Raw genomic sequence first — 22664 nt, forward strand, 5'->3', positions numbered from 1 at the left:
CTTTTGTGTTATTGGTACAATGAGATGTGAAAATTTCATTCACTGCATGAACTTGAAATGAATGGTATTATATATTGATTTTAAGTGATTTTAGAAAAACTGACTTTTCATTGTACATTTGTATAAGATCAAATATGGTGACCCCATCTTTTTTCTCTAATATTTGATTGTTCTCATATGCCAGAATTCAAAAATCCATGGTAACTGTTAGTCCCCTAGTCTTCTATGTGTACAAGTAGATGTGTGTGTCACTGTCAATTGAGTGTCCTATGACCAAAACTCTTCTTAAACTACATCAGAGTCAGAGCTACATGTATCACTGTCACTGCCAGTATGTAGTAGCAGGGCAGTAGTTGTATTAACTTTTTATTTTGACAATATTTTTGTTCAGTTTATACAATTGTGTTCTTGTTCTACTCCCTACAGAATGTTGAGCTATCCAGTACTCAGCTTGCCAACACAGCCTACGTGTACCGTGCATTTGCATCATTTAATTATCACCAATATTTAAACAAACTGGCTTTGTTGACAAACTGAATATTGTGTTTTTCAGCAGCATGCTGTAGAGAGACACCAAGAAACTGTGTTTGATATATAGCATAGAAATATTGAAAAATTATCAACAGTTGTAGCTCCTGCCCCATTACAAGGCCAACTTGTTCTACGAAAATTTAATGGCATTAATACATTTGTAGACTTTTTCGAGATTAAAGACATAAAATTTGACAAAACGGTTCTAGATTTTGTTTAATTATTACTAACATTAGAACCATTGGACGACATCAAAATGTTGGGAGTCAAAATATTTTCAGGTCCCCCCCCCCCTATAGGCAGAGCAAAACTTTCAAGTCCCCCCTCAACTACCCCAAAAATTTTCAAATCCCCCCTGAATTCCTCCAGCCCCCCCCCCCTCACCACTTTTTTGAACGCGGATTAATGGTTGTTGACATTGACTATTTGATTTTGGTCCTTTGATCTCCTTTGAAATTTTTGCACAGTTTGCTCAGAAATAAAGCTGATCATACCTAGCCCTTTAAAGTGTTGAAGCTAGGTACACGTGACCGTTTGTTTAAAATAAAGTACTTTATTGGAAATATCACATATAATATATGATCATGATATATGAATTTCGTGCATTTCCCTGTGGTTGTACTACTATTGTAGGAGTTGTTTTGCAGTCTGCAAAGTAAACAGCAATATCACACTGTAGTAGTAATTTAACCATAATTGTATTGTGTACGTTGAGGGTACTTGGTCGGGAGGGGCGGATTACCTATCGACATCCGGGTGTCAATAACCAAGAGCCGCCTTATACGACTATGACACGACCGTCCCGATGTGTCCAAGCAAATCGATTTCTATTTTCTTTACTGTAAGCTTAGAACTCACGTTTTTGTCGTGAGTACAGTCATGGTGCTGCAGCAATATATAGCCTGCAGAGTTCAATAAAAGCTGATTTCTAAAAAACAAGAAGATACGTTGTTATGAATATCTGAACTAAATGTGGGTGAATCTTAAAGCAAACGAAAAAAAAACGGAAGAAGTTTCAATAGCCAAATACATGGGCTGGTGGCTATCGACACCACAGTGCCAGTAGCAAAGAACAGTCCTAGCTTGGTGTCAATAGACTCGGGCTTGGAAACTTGCCAGCAAACTGTGGTCTCATTTCAGTACATCGTACAAGCGCCATATTTGATCACGAGGTTTAGACGTGGCGCTGCAGCCGAACAGTTCTAACCACCGACTTCTTCGTTGTCAAAAGGGCCAAAACGATACGACATCACGATATAGCCTTTTGTCATAACTTTCTACATTGGATAAGAGGTCGGCGAAAGTGGATCCTGTCGAGTTATCCCGGTGAACCTTACCAAAGTGAGTTCTTTTCAATACTAAACAGGCAAGAATGTGTGTTGCGGTCATAAGGTGCAATCTCCGGTAGTAGAAAACATCACATGCACTGCATACACTACGGTTTGATCAATAAGGGCTGATTTATTACTAGCCAAACATCTATATTCTGAAGAATGCTAAGTCCAACCCCATTAATGCAAGCAATCGGTGAAATTACGGAGTTGTGACTGCCTAGGGAGGTCACTGACACTACAAGTATAAAGATAACTACACTGAAGACAACATGTACTCAAACTACACTAAGTCCCCAATATGGAAATAAATGCGGCCTAATGGGTGAAAACAGCGTAAGAAAAAGAAATACAATAGTTGGTGAAGTCAGGAAGCAAATACACATGAAATATAAAAACATGAAACAGTACAAGTGAAAGAATGTGACCGGGTGCAATATTGGTTCTAAAGTACAGGCACCTTAGGGACTAGTCAGTTTTTTCAGCCTTGGGGGGGGGCGGTGGATTCATGGGGGGGGGGTTCACCCTGTTTTTGACTTTGGTGATAGGGGGGGGGGGGTCACCATGTTTTTGAAATGCCCAATAGGGGGGGTCAGTGTGTTTTTGAATTTTGACACAGGCTCATCATTGCCTAAAATGCTAGTGTCAGCCACAAATTTCATCATTCAGTTGTATTTTTCGGCGCGCCCTTCGGGCGCGTAACTTTAATAATCAGTCATATTTTTCAGCACGCCCAACTTTAACATATCAAGCATACATATATCAGAGAAATCTGTATGTTCAATATTTTTCAGTGTGCTCTTCAAGCTCATTACTTTAATGTATCAATATATATTGTGAAATAATAGTGCATGTTGCTTTCTCATACTGAATTCTCATAGAGAGAACAGAAAAGTATCACGAATTTGTCATGCTTTTCATATGAAATGCAGATTTCATAATGGTACACTTTCACTTAGCAAACATCATGATATCTCTGGCATATATCTCTGATTTATTAAAGTATGGCGCCCGAAGGGCGCGCTGAAAAATATGAAACATCCTGATATCTCTGATGTATATGCTTTATATATTAAAGTCATGCACCTGAAGGGCGTGCTGAAAAATGTCTGATATATTAAAGTAATGAGCTATTTTAGAGATAGAAAAATGACAAGATATCATTCCTTCTCATTGATGCAATTAATTTCCTTTGTGTCCCAGGTTTTCTGTAGAAAGATGCTTTTTTGTGAACAAAATAACAGTTAAAAAGGCAGTTTTTGTCATTATTAGCTGTGCTTTTATGGTTTCAATGTTACAAGAAAAGGTCCTCTCAGACACTGTACACATCAGATTTGGCTAAAAAAGCTCTCTATGGCTCCTCAGGAGATTTAATTTGATGGTTGGCAAGTCTTAACACCCATCAAAGTTTTTGATTCACTGCTTTTTCCTCTTTGATATTAATGATTGACATCCATTTCTGTACAACAGTTCAGGACATCTGGTTAAAGAGCATAGAAAGTGTGAAATCCATTCACAGCTCATTCAAAATACAGCTCATTCAAAATGTACTGTATTCAAACTTTAAGATTGACACTTTGAAATTCCTATCTTACAACTGACATGTCAACAATTTCATCAAAACATAGAATGACTATTTAAAATATAAATATATGTAAAATGTAAAATATAATATACATACGTGTATATATATATATAATATATATATATATATATATATATATATATATATATATATATATATATATATAATTTATGTCCACCTTTTGTTTTACCTATGTCGCGCCCGGGGGGGGTCACCCTGTTTTCGAAATTTGGAATAGTGGGGGGTCACCCTGTTTTCACAATTTGGAATAGGGGGGTCAGCCACTTTTTGACGCCAGCAAAAAATAATCCACCGCCCCCCCCCCCATGCCGAAGAAACTGACCAGTCCCTTAGCTTCGATTGGAAAGTAAACAAGCAATAAATTACACACAAAATATGCCAGCGAAAAAGAAACACAAAGGCTTAGAGTACTGGTAACAAGGAACAGAAACTGCTCATTTGCAGGGTGGGAGAAAATGTGCGAGGTGCAAGAAAGCTGGCAAATGCAGCACTTAGAAGTTAAGAAATAAAATTTTGAAATTTCACCACCACATTACAACGCTGTAGGTAGATAGGTAACGAATGTGTTAACCAGGATTACGCAAGGTGCTACCTGTGAACTCCACCACTGGGGTTGAAATTTAATCTAGACAGCCTGCATATTGCCTATTTGTAGTATTACCCAGGCGACTTTACCGTTCCTGCTTGAAACTAATACTTAACTTCAGCCTGAATCAGGTGCAGTGAGAAAGTGTGTTGCGGTCATAACGTTCTATCAGGGGTCATCACAGGGCGTTGTCTACATGTCCGTCCCCAGGGTTGGGTAGGTGTTTCGTTGTTTCTACCAACCTTTGGTGTTTTGGTCTTAAACTTAGCACTGCCCTTGACAATCTTGCGTTAACGTTTTATCAACATGCTGTATCTATTATCTGATGAGTTTGAGTGCCAGTAAGGTATACCTTACTGGCGCGTTCGTTGTTGACTTTGTCAAATTTAATCCGGTGATAATCTGGTGACAGCGTCCACAGCTTAGTAATTTACACTTGCTTACTTTGGCCAATTAGGCACTCAATAAATAAACGTTATATAAAACGTTAACGCAAGATTGTCAAGGGCAGTGCTAAGTTTAAGACCAAAACACCAAAGGTTGGTAGAATATATCTTTATTAGCGATACAACGAAACACCTACCCACCCCTGGGGACGGACATGTAGACAACGCCCTGTGGGGTCATAGAAAACAATACATGCATACACAACAGTGTTTGGGTCAAGTAACGCCTACTTAATTTCTCACAAGGGTCAAGTAGGTCAACCAATGGCAGCTACTGTGCCAGACTAGTTCGTTCGAGGAAGTTACGTTGCAATCTCTTTCATTTTTGCTTCTGTATGTATATTGATATTGTACTGTTATCTATCTATCTATCTATCTATCTATCTATCTATCTATCTATCTATCTATCTATCTGTCTATCTATCTATCTATCTATCTATCTATCTATCTATCTGTCTATCTGTCTGTCTGTCTGTCTGTCTGTCTGTTTGTTTGTCTGGCTGGCTGGCTGGCTGGCTGTTTGTTTTTGTCTGTCCCTCTTTTGAAAAATTTTCTCATGGTCCACTGACCAGATTCAAGTGAATTGTTACACTCAGTGTGACAGTTTTCGGACGATCTCATTCTCGCGAGCCAGAGCAATAGTTTCCGCTCCGCTGACCTTCGCCTCTATGGTGTTCAATCCATGCCAAAATTACTACTTTGATTTTACAACTTGACATGCAACTCCGTTTTCTATTTCACTACTCAACATGCTATTCCACTACTCCGTATCCTATTCCACAACTGTGTATGCTATTCCATTTTCTATTTCACAATTCAACATGCTCTTTCGAATTTCATTTCACAACACAACATGCCATTGCAAATCCTATTTCACAAGTCAACATGCTCTTTCGAATTTCATTTCACAACACAACATGCCATTGCAAATCCTATTTCACTACTCAACATGCTATTCCACTACTCCGTATCCTATTCCACAACTGTGTATGCTATTCCATTTTCTATTTCACAATTCAACATGCTCTTTCGAATTTCATTTCACAACACAACACAACATGCCATTGCAAATCCTATTTCACTACTCAACATGCTATTCCACTACTCCGTATCCTATTCCACAACTGTGTATGCTAGTCCATTTTCTATTTCACAATTCAACATGCTCTTTCGAATTTCATTTCACAACACAACATGCCATTGCAAATCCTATTTCACAACTCAACATGCTCTTTCGAATTTCATTTGACAACACATCATGCCGTTCCAAATCCTATTTCACAATCCCATTCTAAACCTAGCTCTGCGGAGCAGGGCATTGTTACTGGCTATCGAACAAGATTCAAAATGGCGGACGCGAAATGGTCCCCTCGCACAGAGAGAGAAATGCGAACTTTGCACAAGTCTAAAAACGCAGCTTAACAAATTGTGTATGTAAACAAGATGAGCGTGCTCGAAAACTAGGCTCGATCACGATTTTAAATTAAAAATTGGCTGTTTTTGGAAAAGAAACTGCGCGCTGCAATCAGCAGTTTTGTCTATGGTGCACCGTGCGCGTGCGTGGGAGGCTTATCGTGAAAGACCGAGATTTACTATATGGCGTCTGATACGGATATGGTCCCATCGTAGAGATGAAAGTGGGCTTTGTGTAAGTTCAAAAGCACAGCCTAGCTCATCGTGCATCTAGACAAGTTGAGCGTGCTCAAAATAGGAGATCGATCACGATTTTGGTTGAAAAAAACCGATTGTTTTCGGTGGAGAAACTGCGCGTTGCAACCAGTGGTTGGTTTTGCCTATGCGGTCAGCAGGGCTGTGGTGGGAGGCCTTTAGCCGGCAAGGGGTGGACCATTGGGGAGTGGACAATTTTCGAAAAAAAAATTCCCCACAAATTTCAATAAAAAAAATAAGCCAGAGAAACTTGAGAAAAACAGATGACGCACTCAGGTAAAAGGAAAAAAAATCCGTCAAAAGTTACTTTCTGAAACACATTTTTATTTTAGTCTGCATCAGATATACTATGATTCTTTGGCCAAGAGGGGGGGGAGGGGAGATCTGAAGGGTATAATCGTGGCCAGTAAATGAAGTAACTTTTTTATTTTATAACTTTTTGTTCTGTTTATCATATTTTTTCTTTCACTGAAGTTTGGCATCGTAAAGTAATTCGAGATATAAGATAATATAAAAATCATATCTGTGATATCGATTGTTAACAACTGTATTGTGGGTCTTTACACTATGATTAATTCACAAGAATTCATCAATTTAGGCAGCTTGCATCGGTACATAAAATGGGAAATATTCACCAACCATATGACAAACAATCAGTTTCCCACCACAGCCCTGCTGACCGCCATAGGCAAAACCAACCACTGGTTGCAACGCGCAGTTTCTCCACCGAAAACAATCGGTTTTTTTTTCACCCAAAATCGTGATCGATCTCCTATTTTGAGCACGCTCAACTTGTCTAGATGCACGATGAGCTAAGCAGTGCTTTTGAACTTACACAAAGCCCACTTTCATCTCTCTATGCGATGGGACCATATCCGTATCAGACGCCATATAGTAAGGGGAGAACCATTTGATTTCTAGGGGGATATGGAGGATTTTGAGAAAAAAAAAAATTGTCACCAGGTGAGAGAGAAGAAAAAAATTGATCCTGTCATGGCCTGAGAAAAAAAAATTGTCATAACAGACAGAAGAGAAAAAAAATTGTCACAATGCACCAGAAATAAGCAAAATTTGGAAACCTTATTCTCATGTATTCTTTGCCGGCGCGCCGCCATAGGCGGCGCAAATGTTTTACCACAAGCAATTCTTATGTTTCCTTTTCCCAGCACTTATGATATAAGCATGCACTACATAGGTCTACTTTACACCTCAGTACACTCAATGTTTTCCTTCCCTTTTCTAACCCAAGAAATCATATTTCAGGATTTCTGTTGCAATATCTCAATGGCATAGGCACTATAAGGGGACTATTTGACTTCCGTAAATGTGAAAATTTAAAACAAAAGACAGGAGTCAATAAACTAAGTGTTAAAACCAATATATTATTTTCTCAATATAAATTTGTCAGAAAGATGTACCTTGACAATAAAAAATTGAGGAACAACAAAATATAATGAAATACAATGTGTGAGCCTTGTTTTTCTGACCACAAACACCGGATCGCAAACATACCATATTCAGGTTTTCATTAGAAGCTGGCAGCTGGAGAAATGACAAAAGGAGATCACAGATTTTCTGTTCCTGTATATTCATTTGTCTTCAGTCTCTGGCAAACAGAACTGTTTTTCACAAATTGTATTGTCATTGCTTGGTTGTTGAATATTGTGACTCAAAAACTGATCATGCATAAAATGTAAAAAAATATTGCAGTGTTCAATGTCATTTTCAAACAGTTTTACTGAGTGCAAAATAAACGAGTGCAAAATAAACTGAAACTCCTCTCAGATTGCACTATTAAACACATCAATTTCTCAAATTTCCAATACGAGAGGGGAAACCCCCTCTCGTGCTCTGCCCCTTGGGGTATTCTAACAGTTTCACTTAGTAAAAAATTAAAAAAACACCTCTCAGATTGCACCAGACTGCACCATTGCACACATCAATATCTTAAAAATTTCCATGCAAGATAGGGGAAAGCCCCTGTGACACTTTCCCCGGGCCCCCTAAGCCTCTTTCATGTTCTCCCCGTGTACGGTACTTTCAAATTCTGCCCGGTCAGATATCCTAGTGAAACCCTGTCATAATATCCATCCAAATTAAACAATATACTATATGATTAGATACTGCGTGATCTTTTATATCTTTATTTTATTGTGACTTTGAATTTCATTTTGATGTGTTCACCTTTTTGAACCATCATGAGATAACTGATGATAGTCTAGCAGGGTACATCAGGATTTGAAAGGTCTTAAAAAAAAGACTTTATTGTTGCTGTATTTGTAAATTTTACAATTTCGTGTATTCGTATTTAACTTTTCTAAGTGGGGGATCAGTCAAAATTTCAGAGTTAGAGAGGGAGGTTACTCAAATTCATCATGGTTGGCGAGGGGGGGTCACTCGAAATTTCGGAGTTTCAGGCCGTAAATAATGACAGCTCCCTTATATACAACGCATCACAAACTTGATGACCAATAAAAATAAAATTGCACTGCTACTCCATTTGAAAAAAAAATTGATGCAGGTCTGACAGTAGAAAAAAGAAATTGCTGTCACTCTGACAGGAAAAAAAAATTTGCTCCCATACCCACTTCCTCCATACCACCCCCCCCCCCCAGAAATCAAATTGTTCTCCCCTAAATCTCGGTCTTTCACGATCAGCCTCCCACGCACGGTGCATCATAGACAAAACTGCTGATTGCAGCGCGCAGTTTCTTTTCCAAAAACAGCCAATTTTTAATTTAAAATCGTGATCGATCCTAGTTTTCGAGCACGCTCATCTTGTTTAGATACACAATGTGCTAAGCTGCGTTTTTAAACTTGTGCAAAGTTCGCATTTCTCTCTCTGTGCGAGGGGACCATTTCGCGTCCGCCATTTTGAATCTTGTTCGATAGCCAGTAACAATGCCCTGCTCCGCAGAGCTAGGTTTAGAATGGGATTGTGAAATAGGATTTGGAACGGCATGATGTGTTGTCAAATGAAATTCGAAAGAGCATGTTGAGTTGTGAAATAGGATTTGCAATGGCATGTTGTGTTGTGAAATGACATTCGAAAGAGCATGTTGAATTGTGAAATAGAAAATGGAATAGCATACACAGTTGTGGAATAGGATACGGAGTAGTGGAATAGCATGTTGAGTAGTGAAATAGAATTTGCAATGGCATGTTGAGTTGTGAAATAGGATTTGCAATGGCATGTTGTGTTGTGAAATGAAATTCGAAAGAGCATGTTGAATTGTGAAATAGAAAATGGAATAGCATACACAGTTGTGGAATAGGATACGGAGTAGTGGAATAGCATGTTGAGTAGTGAAATAGGATTTGCAATGGCATGTTGTGTTGTGAAATGAAATTCGAAAGAGCATGTTGACTTGTGAAATAGGATTTGCAATGGCATGTTGTGTTGTGAAATGAAATTCGAAAGAGCATGTTGAATTGTGAAATAGAAAATGGAATAGCATACACAGTTGTGGAATAGGATACGGAGTAGTGGAATAGCATGTTGAGTAGTGAAATAGAAAACGGAGTTGCATGTCAAGTTGTAAAATCAAAGTAGTAATTTTGGCATGGATTGGACACCATAGACCTTCTGCTCGAAGTAGCTTCGCTTCGGGTAGCGCTAAACTGTTGCCGTAAAGAGGGTGTTTGGTTTACGACGATGGGACGACCTCAGTTTTCGGACCATGACACGCTGTTCGTTGTACTCACTTCGCTCTTTATTGATAGCGTTTTACAAGTCATGTGACAGCATATTAAGTCAGGTGACGCTGCTGTCCCGTTTTGGATAGTTTTTTTCGGTAGAAGCTATTTCGGGCGCTACAAACTTGGCGAAGTTAACACATCGTACCACACAAGGTGTCGAACGCAACACAGAGAGACAGCCCATGTCCAATATGTAAGCGCTATACACGTCGAAATATAGTTGCGTCGTCCATGGATTAAACTTAACTAATTTATCACCAAATATTTACATACAGTTTTCTAAACACATCGAAATTGAAAATCGAGTGTTTGAAGTTTCAAAATATCAATATTCACTAATTCAGCCCCTATAATCACATTCCAAATACGACGTCCGCTTACTGCGATAGCAGTCCGACTCCTACGCACTCAAAATGGGGTAAAAAATTTGGCAACTTTGACGGCCACAGCCATGGGTATAATGTGTACAAGACTGCCGAGCGGCCACAGCCGTGCTCTGGGCACTGCTCACTGTATGTCTCAAAAGCTGTCCGCAAGATTTCTGTTTGCACAGTTATTATATAATATTAATAAAATATATAATATTAATAAAATTACTTTTTTGTACGTCCCACACAAGTTTGTAGATAACATTGTAGATAAAAAGAACCAACTCATTTGAGTGAAATACTAATCATATAACTCTCCACTCCACTGTTTATCCTTGTGTGTCTATAAAAACAGATTGGTATCAATAGGTATACATTGCATTATGGTTTGTTTAGCCAGAGTGCTGTCCTAATTAACTTATGTCTCTATGGTCAACTTGGTAAGTAATTTAGCAATTTCCTTTTGTGTTCTATCCAGACACTCAAATGAGTTGGTTCTTTTTATCTACAATGTTATCTACAAAACTTGTGTGCCATATACAAAAAAAGTAAACGTAATGTATGTGAGACCGTCCAACCATCCTGTTTTTTGTTTATATACAGTATATATAGTTTTCATCGACTTATGTTTGTGAAAATCGAACTTAAATTTTCCCCGTAGTGTCAACACAAGGGTGGCGGCCATTTTCAACTTTAAAAATCGTTACCTTTAATGTATTAGGTTCTTCGTTTCCATATTACAAAAAGCGGCAAGGTGATCTCCAATATTCTTCGTGGATTTTGAAAGAGAATGGTTGACAGTTTCGCAAGGGAAAGTTTTAGCAGAAGCTTAAGTCTTTTGATTTCGAAGTGCATACTACATTAATCGGCAAAGTTGGCGTTATTTATATTATTATTTGCATATTTTACTGATTTCAGAAATTTGCGATTATATAGTTAATGTCTGTCCTGGACGCGATGGAAGTTGTGAAATCACAATTATAATATAATTTCCAGCTTATGTTTGTTTAATTAGATTGTTCATATTTAACTTCTTCATTTTTGGTCTCTGTAAAATGTTATTTTTTAATTTTTGACCAAAGTGTTACTTTGTCGGAATTCTTTTTAGTAGATGGCTGGTAAAGTTATTATGTTGGAAATAATGACGAAATTTGCATACATAAATATAGAGTCAATATTCTTATTTTTTAAATAAACGCCGTTTTCTTTCATAAGCGTGATTACTTTCGGAGTTGTTATATTTGTTTTGTTTCACACCATTTCGAAGTGTATTAAGAAATCTCTACCATTCTCAAGTTGATATTATTATTGCACCTGTGAGACTGCTGAAGCAGAAAGAGCGTCAATCCATACTATACATTGTAGATAAAAAAGCAAACAATCTCATCATTGAATTTCGGACCTTAAAACCATTGTGCTTTCTCAGAAGGGCATCAAAGCTGTTCAACTATGTGTAGGTTCCAAGAGATTGCTTTATTTGGAGAAGGTCGAATGACGACGAAACCTCTATCTGTCTTTGGGTGATTTTTCTGGATTTTAATCAAATACATTACGCTTTGTTAAAAATCACCAGAACAGCTACTGAAGTTGTTTTCAGACTTGATTTTAAGGCAGAGTGCACTATAGTTAACTTCATTCCAAAGTTTCACTATTTTCTGAGAGTTTTAAACCACTTAAAGATCCTTTAGCTGTAACTTTGGTCATTTTTTTATTTTGTTTGTTTTTGTGTATCACCTGCAGTTTCTGGTGTGAATCCCTGAACCATGAAGAAATTCCTAATATTTAGCTCATAAATATACCCTATATGAGTATAATCTGCATTTTTATTGTTTGAATTTTGTATTCAGGTCCGGACTATACATTTATCAACAATAACATCGGTCATTTCACATATACAGGCTGTGTTGGCAAGCAAGACACCGGGCATTGGTCATGATGATCGGATTATAGTAAAATTCTGTAGTTGATACATTGAAACAGAGTAGTGAAAAATTAGTCAACAGTTACAGCTAATGTCCCTTTAAAAATGATATCGAGAAAATGTATCATGAATCACTTCAGTTATTTTATGGTAGAAAATAAAGTTTCTAACATGGACTTTTAGAGCGAACATTGTCAAAACGTGTGTGCTACAACGTGAGAAAGACAACTGTCAGGATTGTGTTTATAATTGATCATATTGAGTGATAAACAGACGCTTTATGGTGGAGATACTCTTTGGTACAGGTATAATTGTTGAGGTTTTTTCAAATTTTAGATAAAATACCTGAATCGATAGGCCACTTAGAATTGTTTAAACACGGGGATGAATTCGTAAGCCCTAAACACTTATCCTTTAATGCCGATAGGGGCCGGGGATTTACCAGCCTTTTTGCCCTTTGTCTGTCGCGCGATATACTACAGGAAAACAGATAACGAAGAGGTATTCCATGGCTGTATCTTTGACATAATTTAGATGATGATCATTCCCTGTGCAAAACTGAATTTTCATAAACAATAGGCAGATATGACATCATAATAGGCTTAAAAGGATTCAGTTATTATTTATCAGGTATGCCTATATTTGCTTAAGCTGTAGACCAGTGTTCTGTGCAAGAAATTTTGCTTTATGATCCTCTAAATTATCTCCTATAGAAGGGATATGCATCACAGCCAATAGTACGAAACTATATGATCCTCTATGTATCGACACAGTGCTTGGAAAAAGGATAATCGCGCTTCATAACATTAAATTCCATAATACAATGCCCTTGTTCAGAACCTGCGAGCAATATTCTGGAGTTCAAAGATATCAATTTAATGGTGACTTCATAGTGAGGTACACAGTTTCAATGCTGTAAATGATAAACGTGAATAGTGTTCAAGTTCAAGGGGAATGCACTAGGATATTGTATTTCACGATGCCTCACCAATGCATGTTTTGAATCTACTTTTCATCATTTGAATCTACTTTTCATCAATTTATAGGCAAATTTACGTCATCAAGATTCAACATGATACCTATGAGCTGCTGCAGTCAGTTACCAAGACGGTACAATGCATTCTTGGGGTTCAAAGAACACAAACACAAAAAGCACCTTGAAGCTCTGGATGACGAGATTGATGATGAAATTGATGATATTCGACAAACGTTTGAGAACTTCCTGATAAATGACCCATGGGTCGACTCCGAAATGCTTCCAATCAACTTCACCTTCAAATTGTCCGAGATGAGAATTGAGCCAGTCGGTAGTAACACTGAAGGGTTTTCACTTACAGAGTCTTCAGGCAGCTCAGAGGGAGAGGAGTATGACATTAACTTGATGTACCACCAGCTGTCAGTGCTTGAAATGAAGGATGACATGTGTGTATCAGATAAGGGTGGTGATGAGGAATGTGTTGTTGAGCTGCAATTTTGCAAGGATCATCCGGGATACGTCTTACTAACAGTCAGCCAACAGGCCTCACTTCAAAAACTCCTAGGCGTCAGTGTGATCATGTTAGGTGCTTTTCAAGATACAACCTTGGTATACCTCAGTCCAAAACTGGTCGTTGGAGATCTGTACAGAATGATTGAACATAAAATCACCCTTCAGAATTGGGTGCTTTATGTCGGTGCCCAGATGTATGAAAAAGATCCAGAGGGTAATTATCTCTTCCAAGTTGGTTCTGAAGGTCCTGCTGTACATTTGACAGCTCTGGCAGATAACGGTAATCACTTCATCTACGACATGGCGATTGCATTTCCATGTCAGAAGTGGCCATCACTTGCTACTCCATGGTTATCTCGGTTTCGTATGAGTGGGTGGCCATCAGTTCAACTTGTGAATGAAGTAGTCAAAATTGGGTGTGCCGTTGTACCCAAATCGCCAGAAAATAGCAAAACCTCTCTTGAGTGGCGCCTATCATTTAGTCTGGCTGAGCGAAGATTGGCCAAAGATGTCACAATAATGCAAAAGTCCATCTACATCATGGTTAAACTCATCTACAAAAAGTACCTGAAGCATCCATCTGAGAAAGGAGTACAGTCCTACCATCTGAAAAACATATTTCTCTGGATGCTTGAAGAGATTCCATGCAGTGAATGGACAAACTGTCTTTTACCTCAGCGTGTGACCGATTTACTGCAGAGACTCAATTGGTGCCTGACTCTAAAATACTGTCCTCATTACTTCATACCTGAAAACAACTTATTCCAGGGACTGAGTAATGGAGAAATACTCTTCACCCAGCAACAGTTGGTACGAGTCATTATGAAACCTAAGATGTGGTACCAAAACCCTGAAATAGTGAACCTCGAGGCTTGGAGTACTCGCCTGCATACGACCACAAAGTTGCGTGTTACTTCCTGGCAGGCAAGATGGAAAGTCTATGCCGCGTCCAGCACCAGTGATGAAGCTGGGCGAATCAGATATACACCCGAAGTGGCATTAGTTCGGTTTGGGAAATTTGTATCTGATTTTATCGAGGAAAACCTTGGAGATGATGCATCAGATCTCAGGAGACACACAATTGCTCTAGGTAGGTAATAAAGAGTGAAAGACAGAAGTTGATATTTGACATCAATTGTATGCAAAAAGGCAAAGGTGCCCTTATCTTGTAACCTGGTAAACAAGTTTAGAGATTTAAAGAATGAGAGTAAGGGAGGATGAAAGTGTTATGGAAGGCATACGACATCACTCAATTCAGTCATGATATACTTCAACAGTTGCCATCTACCTACAGAGGTGTTTTAAGAAATAAGAAGTTAGATTGCTATGGCCCGGGGCTGTTGCTCGAATGGATGAACCAGACTCTACTTCTTTCTCATTTCCTTAGCCTATTGGCATCAGGGACGCCTAATCGTTCCTTTAGGAAAATCAATGCATTTAATAATTGTACCTCTGAATATCTTGCATTGGTTGGTAATATGTGTTATAGATTCTCTTTTATTTGATTTCAGTGAAGAAATGCATTCTTCAGTATGTCTTTCCAAATGACGTTGAGGACTATCAAGCCTTTCTGATGGATAACTTGTCACCAATGGATAAACTAGTAGCTCTTGCAAAGAACAGAACAAGTTTCCTCGCAGTTCTTGTCGCAGCATGTCGTTCACTGACGATTATATTCCATGTCTTCAATGATCTCAGGGCAATGGAAATGGAAAAGGAGCATGAGAAGCATTTGATTAGCACATTTGACGTACACATTCCTAAACTGAGTAATCGAGGAGATGTCACCTTATCCAACTTTGGTAACCAGTATCCACAGGAACATAGTGATGACGAAGGGAATGTAGATCATATCATCCAATCTGAATATAAAGTTGACGACATGGACTACTATGCCAGTGCCGAAATTCTCCCTAAGTCTGGAGACACTTTGGATGAAAGCACTGATTCAAGCCAAGGTTCAAAGGTTTCTCCCCAAGGAGCAGTCCAAAACAGTAAGGTGAATGTGACATTACACCGTAATGAACAGGTTCTCAATATTCAAGCCCTTGCTCCAGAACATGCTTTACCTGTTAAGATAAACGGCAGTCAAGAACAAGGGAAAGATGAAAACTATGAAGATGATCTGACTTTACAGATTTGTGAAATGAGTAGGGTTTACTGCGACTTGGACACAAGAAGCAGTACATCACCTTCATCGCTTCAAAATGCAGACTCAACAGACGGATCACAATCTACCAGTAACCCTGCTGAACGTGGAAGGAATGACGGTGGAAATACGGTAGCTATGGAAGCTACTTCTCAAACTAGCACACAGGAAGAGGGCAGTACAACCCCTGATACTCAGCAATCACATGAAAGCTGTATGAATCATCCTCCAGATGATGCTGTAGATCCCGATGCTAGGACTCTCTTGCAGGATGATGACAATGACTCGTCATCATCAACTGACAAAAGTGATTCCCCTTCAGACACTGCTGCAACCGCGGACAAAACCGATGGAGCTTCTGATGGCATTGGCAGTGAACTTGCAGCTAGGTTTCTTGCTAATACAGCCTTAATTACATCCATTGATGACGAAGAGCTGTCTGACGACTCAGAAGACCTTAATGCTGTCAGCTTAATAGAGCTACTGTCACTTCTACAGGAGCTTGATGAAACCGAAGTCAATAAAGAATCAGACAGCTACCAAGTCGACCATGCTTTCTACAAACATATTCAGAATGCATTTTTAGACAACTTTTTGGGAAGTTCCTGAAAAGGTACCCTTCAATTACACGAAAGTTCAGTCTGGCAGCTTCATGGCATGATCAGTTTCATCCAGGAGCATTACCAGTATTATTAGCGTTTCATTATTACATACGTGTGTCTTTAAGTTGTTTATCACTTTATCTCAAATACAAATCAATTGACTTTATAAAGCTTGCAATTACAATTAAACGACTAATGCCGTGTCAATTGTCAATGTCAACCAAACCCTGACATTGAGGAATGTGGCTTTAAGGACTGTGCTATGGGGACACTGAATGACTCAAAATCCTATTAAACTATTATCATAAAATGACAAACTTTCTCAGCTAGGGCTGCAAATGATTATGGAAGTTTATATACTTATCACTTTTTGTTTTCATTATCTATCGTATTTTAAATCAACTTTTCAAAACTATAGAAGACACTGATTCGAATAATTATGAAATGTAACTGATCGAGCCTTGGTATCTATATTTGTGATATTACTTCTCTGACTTTGGTTAACTGTTTATAAAAGATGTTTACTCATGTTTTGTGCTGACCTTGTGATGTGGAAAGCACCGCCTAAACTTGTGGACGTTGTGTATGTTCAGTGAAAACTACCTTTACGATTTAAACCTCGTTCTTTTGTAGGCACATATATTTAGACCAGTAGATACTATCATCCTTCAAACTCAACCTTTAATAGTCAATAATCTGAACTTCTTACAGTAATAAATATCTAACAAAAATGTAAAATTCCGAAAAGGGTTGTTTTTTCAAGTTGACAAAAGTACAAATGGACTGACTTACCATCACCATAGGGGATAGTGTACAAATCCGTCTCCAGTGCTGGGGGCTGGGGTGGGGTATCTTGGTCTCAGCACAGGATTTTTGTTGCTATTGTTTATTTTTTTTAATACGTCGGACTATTACTGTATTCACATTGGGTAAATTTGGAAATGTTTCAGCGACACTATTTGGGATTTGCAAACACGGAGGATTACTAGTTTGAGTCCACTTGTGTCCATACACACAAAGTTAAGTCATTGTTTTGGTGTTTAAGTCGGCTTACTGTGCCCTCTTGAGTTAAAAAGGTGGATATGGCAAGGCATACCATTGTAACAAGATGATAGACGTGAATGTGGCCAGTCTTCAATTTTTTGCCCGCTGCATATGCGTTCAATGTGAAGACTTAGTCGTCATCGCCTTTACAACATGAGTGCAGACCGAATGCAATCGTTTAGCGATTTAGGGAGTGTTCAGTTATTATGGCCGGGGGTGGGCCGGCAAATTCTTCCTGCGCATCAGTCAAAATAAGTGAACCTCCCCTACCCATTGTACCAAAACATTTATGACCCCCCTTTCAAGATGACAAAAATTTCATGGACCCCCCCCCCCACTTGAGTAAAGCTGCACACACAAACACCTTGGGGGTATGGAGCAATAGAATCCCCCCAAAAAGAGCTTAGATATTTTCAAATGACCTTCCTTACAAACTCAAAAGGTGTTAATGCTCAGATTTTCCCTTCTGACTTTCTATAATTTTGAAATTACCCCTCAAAGGGTTTGGAGAGAAATTACAGGTGGATCGCAATATTTTTGCGCAAGCGTGCGTGTACAAAATTTTGATATTTGGATTTAATTAAAAATCAGCTGTTAATAGTGTTGATTCACCATACATGGTATACATATATTATCTCATACATGTATGAGAAATCTATGCGATACATTTTCAATGCAAAACTATATCTGTGCATTTATAGATATTTGATAATTTACATAAATGTACTTAAATGAAATAGGGTTGTTACAACTGGCATGTGGACAAAAAGTTGACCTACGAATTTCACCAAAAATGTTCATCCACTATACATGGGAGTCAATGATAAAATTGTGAATATTTTTTTTCCAATGAAAAACTTGGTATACTTGTGCATATACAGATGTTCAATAATTAACATAATTTTACTTGATTAGAATATGATGGTTAAAGGTGCATATTATGTATACAAGAAATCTGATTATGGAACTTCACTGAAAATGTTCATCCACTATACATGGGAGTCTATGAGGAAAGTATGAATAATTTTTTTCGATACAAAAATAGGTAAACCAATGTATTTATGAACTCTCGATTATTGATATCAATGTACTTGATTAGATTAGGGTGGTAACAAATGGATGTGTTCGCCAGAAATTGGATTTTGGAATTATACCAAATTATAGATTCACTGTACATGGGAGTCTATGAGGAAAATGGATAATTTTTTTCCAATACAAAACTATCAAAATCTGTGTATTTATAGACATTTGATAATTCATTTTAAAGTACTTAGTTAGCCTAGGATGGTTATAGGTTGATATGTACGCAAGAAATTGGATTTTGGAATTTCACCGAAATGTTGATTCACTATACATTGGAGTCTATGAGAAAACTAAGAATAATTGATTTACAATGCTAAACTAAATTAATTTGTGCTTTTATAGGTGTTTGATAATTGATACAAATGTACTTGATTCAAATAGGGTATTAAAAGTTCAGATGTGGACAACAATTATGATATTGGAATTTCACCTAAAAGTATTATTTAACTTTTCATGGTACTACTAGTCTCAGTACAGGTAACTGCTAAATAATTTCCTTGACAAAACTTACTATATCTCTAATATGTAAGTAATAGGAATTGGTCATTGCCCTCGGTGCAGTAAGCTTGATTTACAATAAAACAAGCCTCAGAGTTGTCAAGTCAAGATGTTCATGTGACAGATAATTATACATTTGTTCAGATATACAGGTGAATAACTTCAGAGAATGAAATCATGCAACGAATCATTTTTATCTCCCAGAATATTTCTGAATACTGAAACTGCTTTTTGTCGGGACGTATACTTATGAAAATTAAGTGACCCCCCCCCCCTCTGAGCTGTTTGAAAAATACATGACACCCCCCTTTGCAGTTTTCAAATTTGAGGTGAACCCCCCCCCCCCTAGATTTTGCCGGCCCACCCCCGGCCATAATAACTGAACACTCCCTTAGCTCATTAGTATGATACACCTTTCAGCAATATTTTGTACACATGATTGTCAATACAGGTTCCGTTCAGCATTTGTTGGTCACTTTTGACCGACCATACTGCAATAAGTAATCTGATCTCTTCGTCGCACCAATTGTTGCTTCGATATCCAGTACTCTGTTCTTTGTTCTTGAAAGAATGAACAGCTTCAGTATTGCCCTTTAATACTTACGACCCAATTCAGCTTCTATTCTAAAAGTTGCAATTTCTCTTCGGTGACCAAGTGTATGCAGAGAAGAAAAGAGTTGGATTTAGATCGGCGATATCGTTGTCTGCTTGGTGCAGATCGTTGGCGAGGAAGATGTGATTTGTGAATGGTTATGCTTCAACCTCAAAATTAACTATGTCTGCAAGTAGTGCACAGACCTCCTTTTCACCGTGCTGTAAATTTTGGATTGACTGCCTCTTAAAAGTTCTCTATCTAAGTGCTAAGACTTGTATTACCCCTATTTGTAACAATCAACCCTATTTGTAACAAAACCTAATTTTCAAAAAAAATTTGCAGTATTTGTTGAAATCTTCATGAAATATGCATATTTGTATGTTTGGGGCAATTTTCTTTTTTTTTTCCTTGTCGAAACTCATTTTTTTTTGCAACTGCTTTTGTTACAAATTGGGTTGATTGTTACAAATACGGTTGACAATTCAACCCTACTTGTAACAATCAACCCTATTTGTAACAAAATCTAATTTTCAAAAAAAATTTGGCCGTATTTGTTGAAATCTTGATGAAATATGCATATTTGTGTGTTTGGAAACGATTTCTTTTTTTTCCTTGTCGAAATTCATTTTTTCTGAAACTGCTTGTCAGATTAAATTTTGTTGTGCAGTTCATATAGGGATAAGAGGCCTACTGATAAGATATAAGATCAAGTCCTGCAGATACCTGCCAAAAGTTTGTTTCGTGTCAATTTTCACCAATTTCGGTCAAAAATGTCAAAAAATCTTGTTTTCTGACAGAAGTCATACTAACCCTATATGGGGTTAACTTTTGTTACAAATAGGGTTGATTGTTACAATTAGGGGTAATACAAGATTGCCTATTCTATGCAAAAAAATGATCGTTCACACAAAAAGTAAAATATTATTCCCTTCTGTGACGAATAAGAATTTTTTACACCATTTTATTCATTTATCTAAAGGGAGCGAAGGAAAAATTAACCATCCATGTAACTAAAGTATGACCCTGACCTATATACGAACTCACGCGCAGCAGTGCATTGTCCTGAACTAAGCGGGGAAATTCCCTGCTGAGTCAGGTCCTGGACTTGCGCAATACAGTAGCTATGACTCACTATCAGTACATCTGTCGGATCATTTGTTAGATAGATTCCGACTGTGCTGCAGCTCTGTACAGCTCCTTAAGGATTCCAGTGCCCGTTCCAGTGCTGATTTTTGTCTTCTGGATGTAAGTATATACTCGTTTTCTAGTTGTGTGAATTTACTATGTGTTTCCTACGCCTATCGGAGCGAGATTTTACTCCCCTCCCATACAGTAACCGTTCCGATCTTGAACACTGTTGCGCAATACCCCTATCGGGACGTTTTCAGCAGGGACTTTCCGGTAGGGAACTTTCGCAATACCCTTCCAGTTGCTTAGCAACTTGTCACGTGGTTTCAGAGGTCTGAAAGTCTACAGTTTTCAGAAACATTTTCTACAGAATTTTTTCTGAATCTAACTTTCATATCCATTCAATCCATAATGTCTTAGGTATCTTTCCAGAGGTGGACTAAATCCTTCTTGTTTTTGAATTTCTAGCGCCTGATGAAATATGTCCTGAATAAGTTCTGACCCGTTTTCTGTTGTTGCACCTTTTTCTTGTATTTGTGTAAGCAGCTGTTTATATTGAACGTAATAATGTTTATACTTCTCTCGTCTCTTTGCTACACCCGTTTTTCCTTGTACCACATCAATAATAACACCTGGTATAGGAGTTAGAGCTAAAAGAACTGGAACTGTCGGAATTGCTGCTATTACAGCAGAACTTACAAGAATTCCTTTAGTAATATTAAGAGCCATATCAATTCGACCCATTAATTTATAACTTCGTCGATATGCGGCGCTAGTTCTTTCGATATAGTCGGCCAATTGTTCAACGCTTTCAACAACTGAGATGTGCATTTTTACTGTATATGTAAGGGATGATAAAAAATAATTGTAGTAATATAGAAATACAATATGGCAGAAGGAGGAGAAGATATACCACTCCAGGATTTCGATGATGCAAATTTAAATGATGATGATGACGCTACTGCTGGAACATTCTTTATAGAAGATGATAATGCCCTTGCAGAAGCTGATCCTTTCCAGGCTAGCTCACGAGATAGTCCGTATGTAGATCGTGCGACTAAACAGAGAGTAGAAATTACAAAGCAAATGGCTGAACGACTCTTAGACAAATATAATATTACTAATCCGTATGCACGAAACGAATTGATTATAAATGCTAAGATTATTGGTAATGATCTGTATTATAAAGAAATCAGAGTTACAACAGATAAAGGAAGTAGATTTTTAGAGAAATCCACATTAAAAAAGTTAAAAGGAGGTTCTGAATTTGTAAATAAAGTATACAGTTTGAGTGGAGTCGAATATCACTCTAGCGCAGAGCCCGAATATGTGAGTCGTACATTGTATTCTGAAGATGTGAAAAATGATAAAATACCGGCTGAGAAGATGACGCCAGAAGACATGGGTGTATACAAAGATGAACTGACATTCTTACGACAAGATGCGTCTGGTAATGCAGACAAAATACAAGCTTTTGAAAATAAAATCGAACAATGGAACAATCTAAACCCAGAATATAGAGCTATTAATGATGAATTAAAGATTGCGAATATGCGTATTAGCGACCTTAACAATGAAAAAGTTAAAATAAGGCTAGAGAAAAGAGAAGTTGAAAAACAATTAAAGGAAATTCCTGTAGAACACACCCAAGCAAAAGAAAAAGCCGAGAAACTACTAGCTGAACTCATAACAAGAGAAGCTAAAATTGACAATCGAATTGAATACGAAAATGGTAAGATTAGCGGGGCACGTGAAAGTCTGGCTACTACTAGGTCTCTTCGTGATGTAATTTCCGATCCAGAATTGTCACTCAGGCTGAAGCTGACAGAGTTATTTAAACAAAATGGTATTACAATAGCTGCAATACTGACTGCCCTTGAATGGCAATACCAACAATTGCCCTGGCTGTGACTAAAGTAG

At 37.8% G+C, this 22664-nt stretch overlaps 1 protein-coding gene across 1 annotated transcript; it reads left to right on the plus strand.

Moving 5' to 3' along the window:
• The first annotated feature begins 1671 nt into the window (after positions 1-1671).
• LOC139114521 (uncharacterized) lies at positions 1672-17143 on the plus strand. The gene is made up of 3 exons (XM_070676306.1): positions 1672-1872; positions 13203-14735; positions 15157-17143. The coding sequence occupies exons 2-3, from the start codon at positions 13229-13231 to the stop codon at positions 16401-16403; spliced, it is 2754 nt and encodes a 917-aa protein (XP_070532407.1). The 5' UTR covers positions 1672-1872; positions 13203-13228; the 3' UTR covers positions 16404-17143.
• Positions 17144-22664: the final 5521 nt, after the last annotated feature.

Source organism: Ptychodera flava, chromosome 16 (genome assembly GCF_041260155.1).
Source record: "Ptychodera flava strain L36383 chromosome 16, AS_Pfla_20210202, whole genome shotgun sequence".
In the NCBI taxonomy this organism is placed as follows: Eukaryota; Metazoa; Hemichordata; class Enteropneusta; family Ptychoderidae; genus Ptychodera; species Ptychodera flava.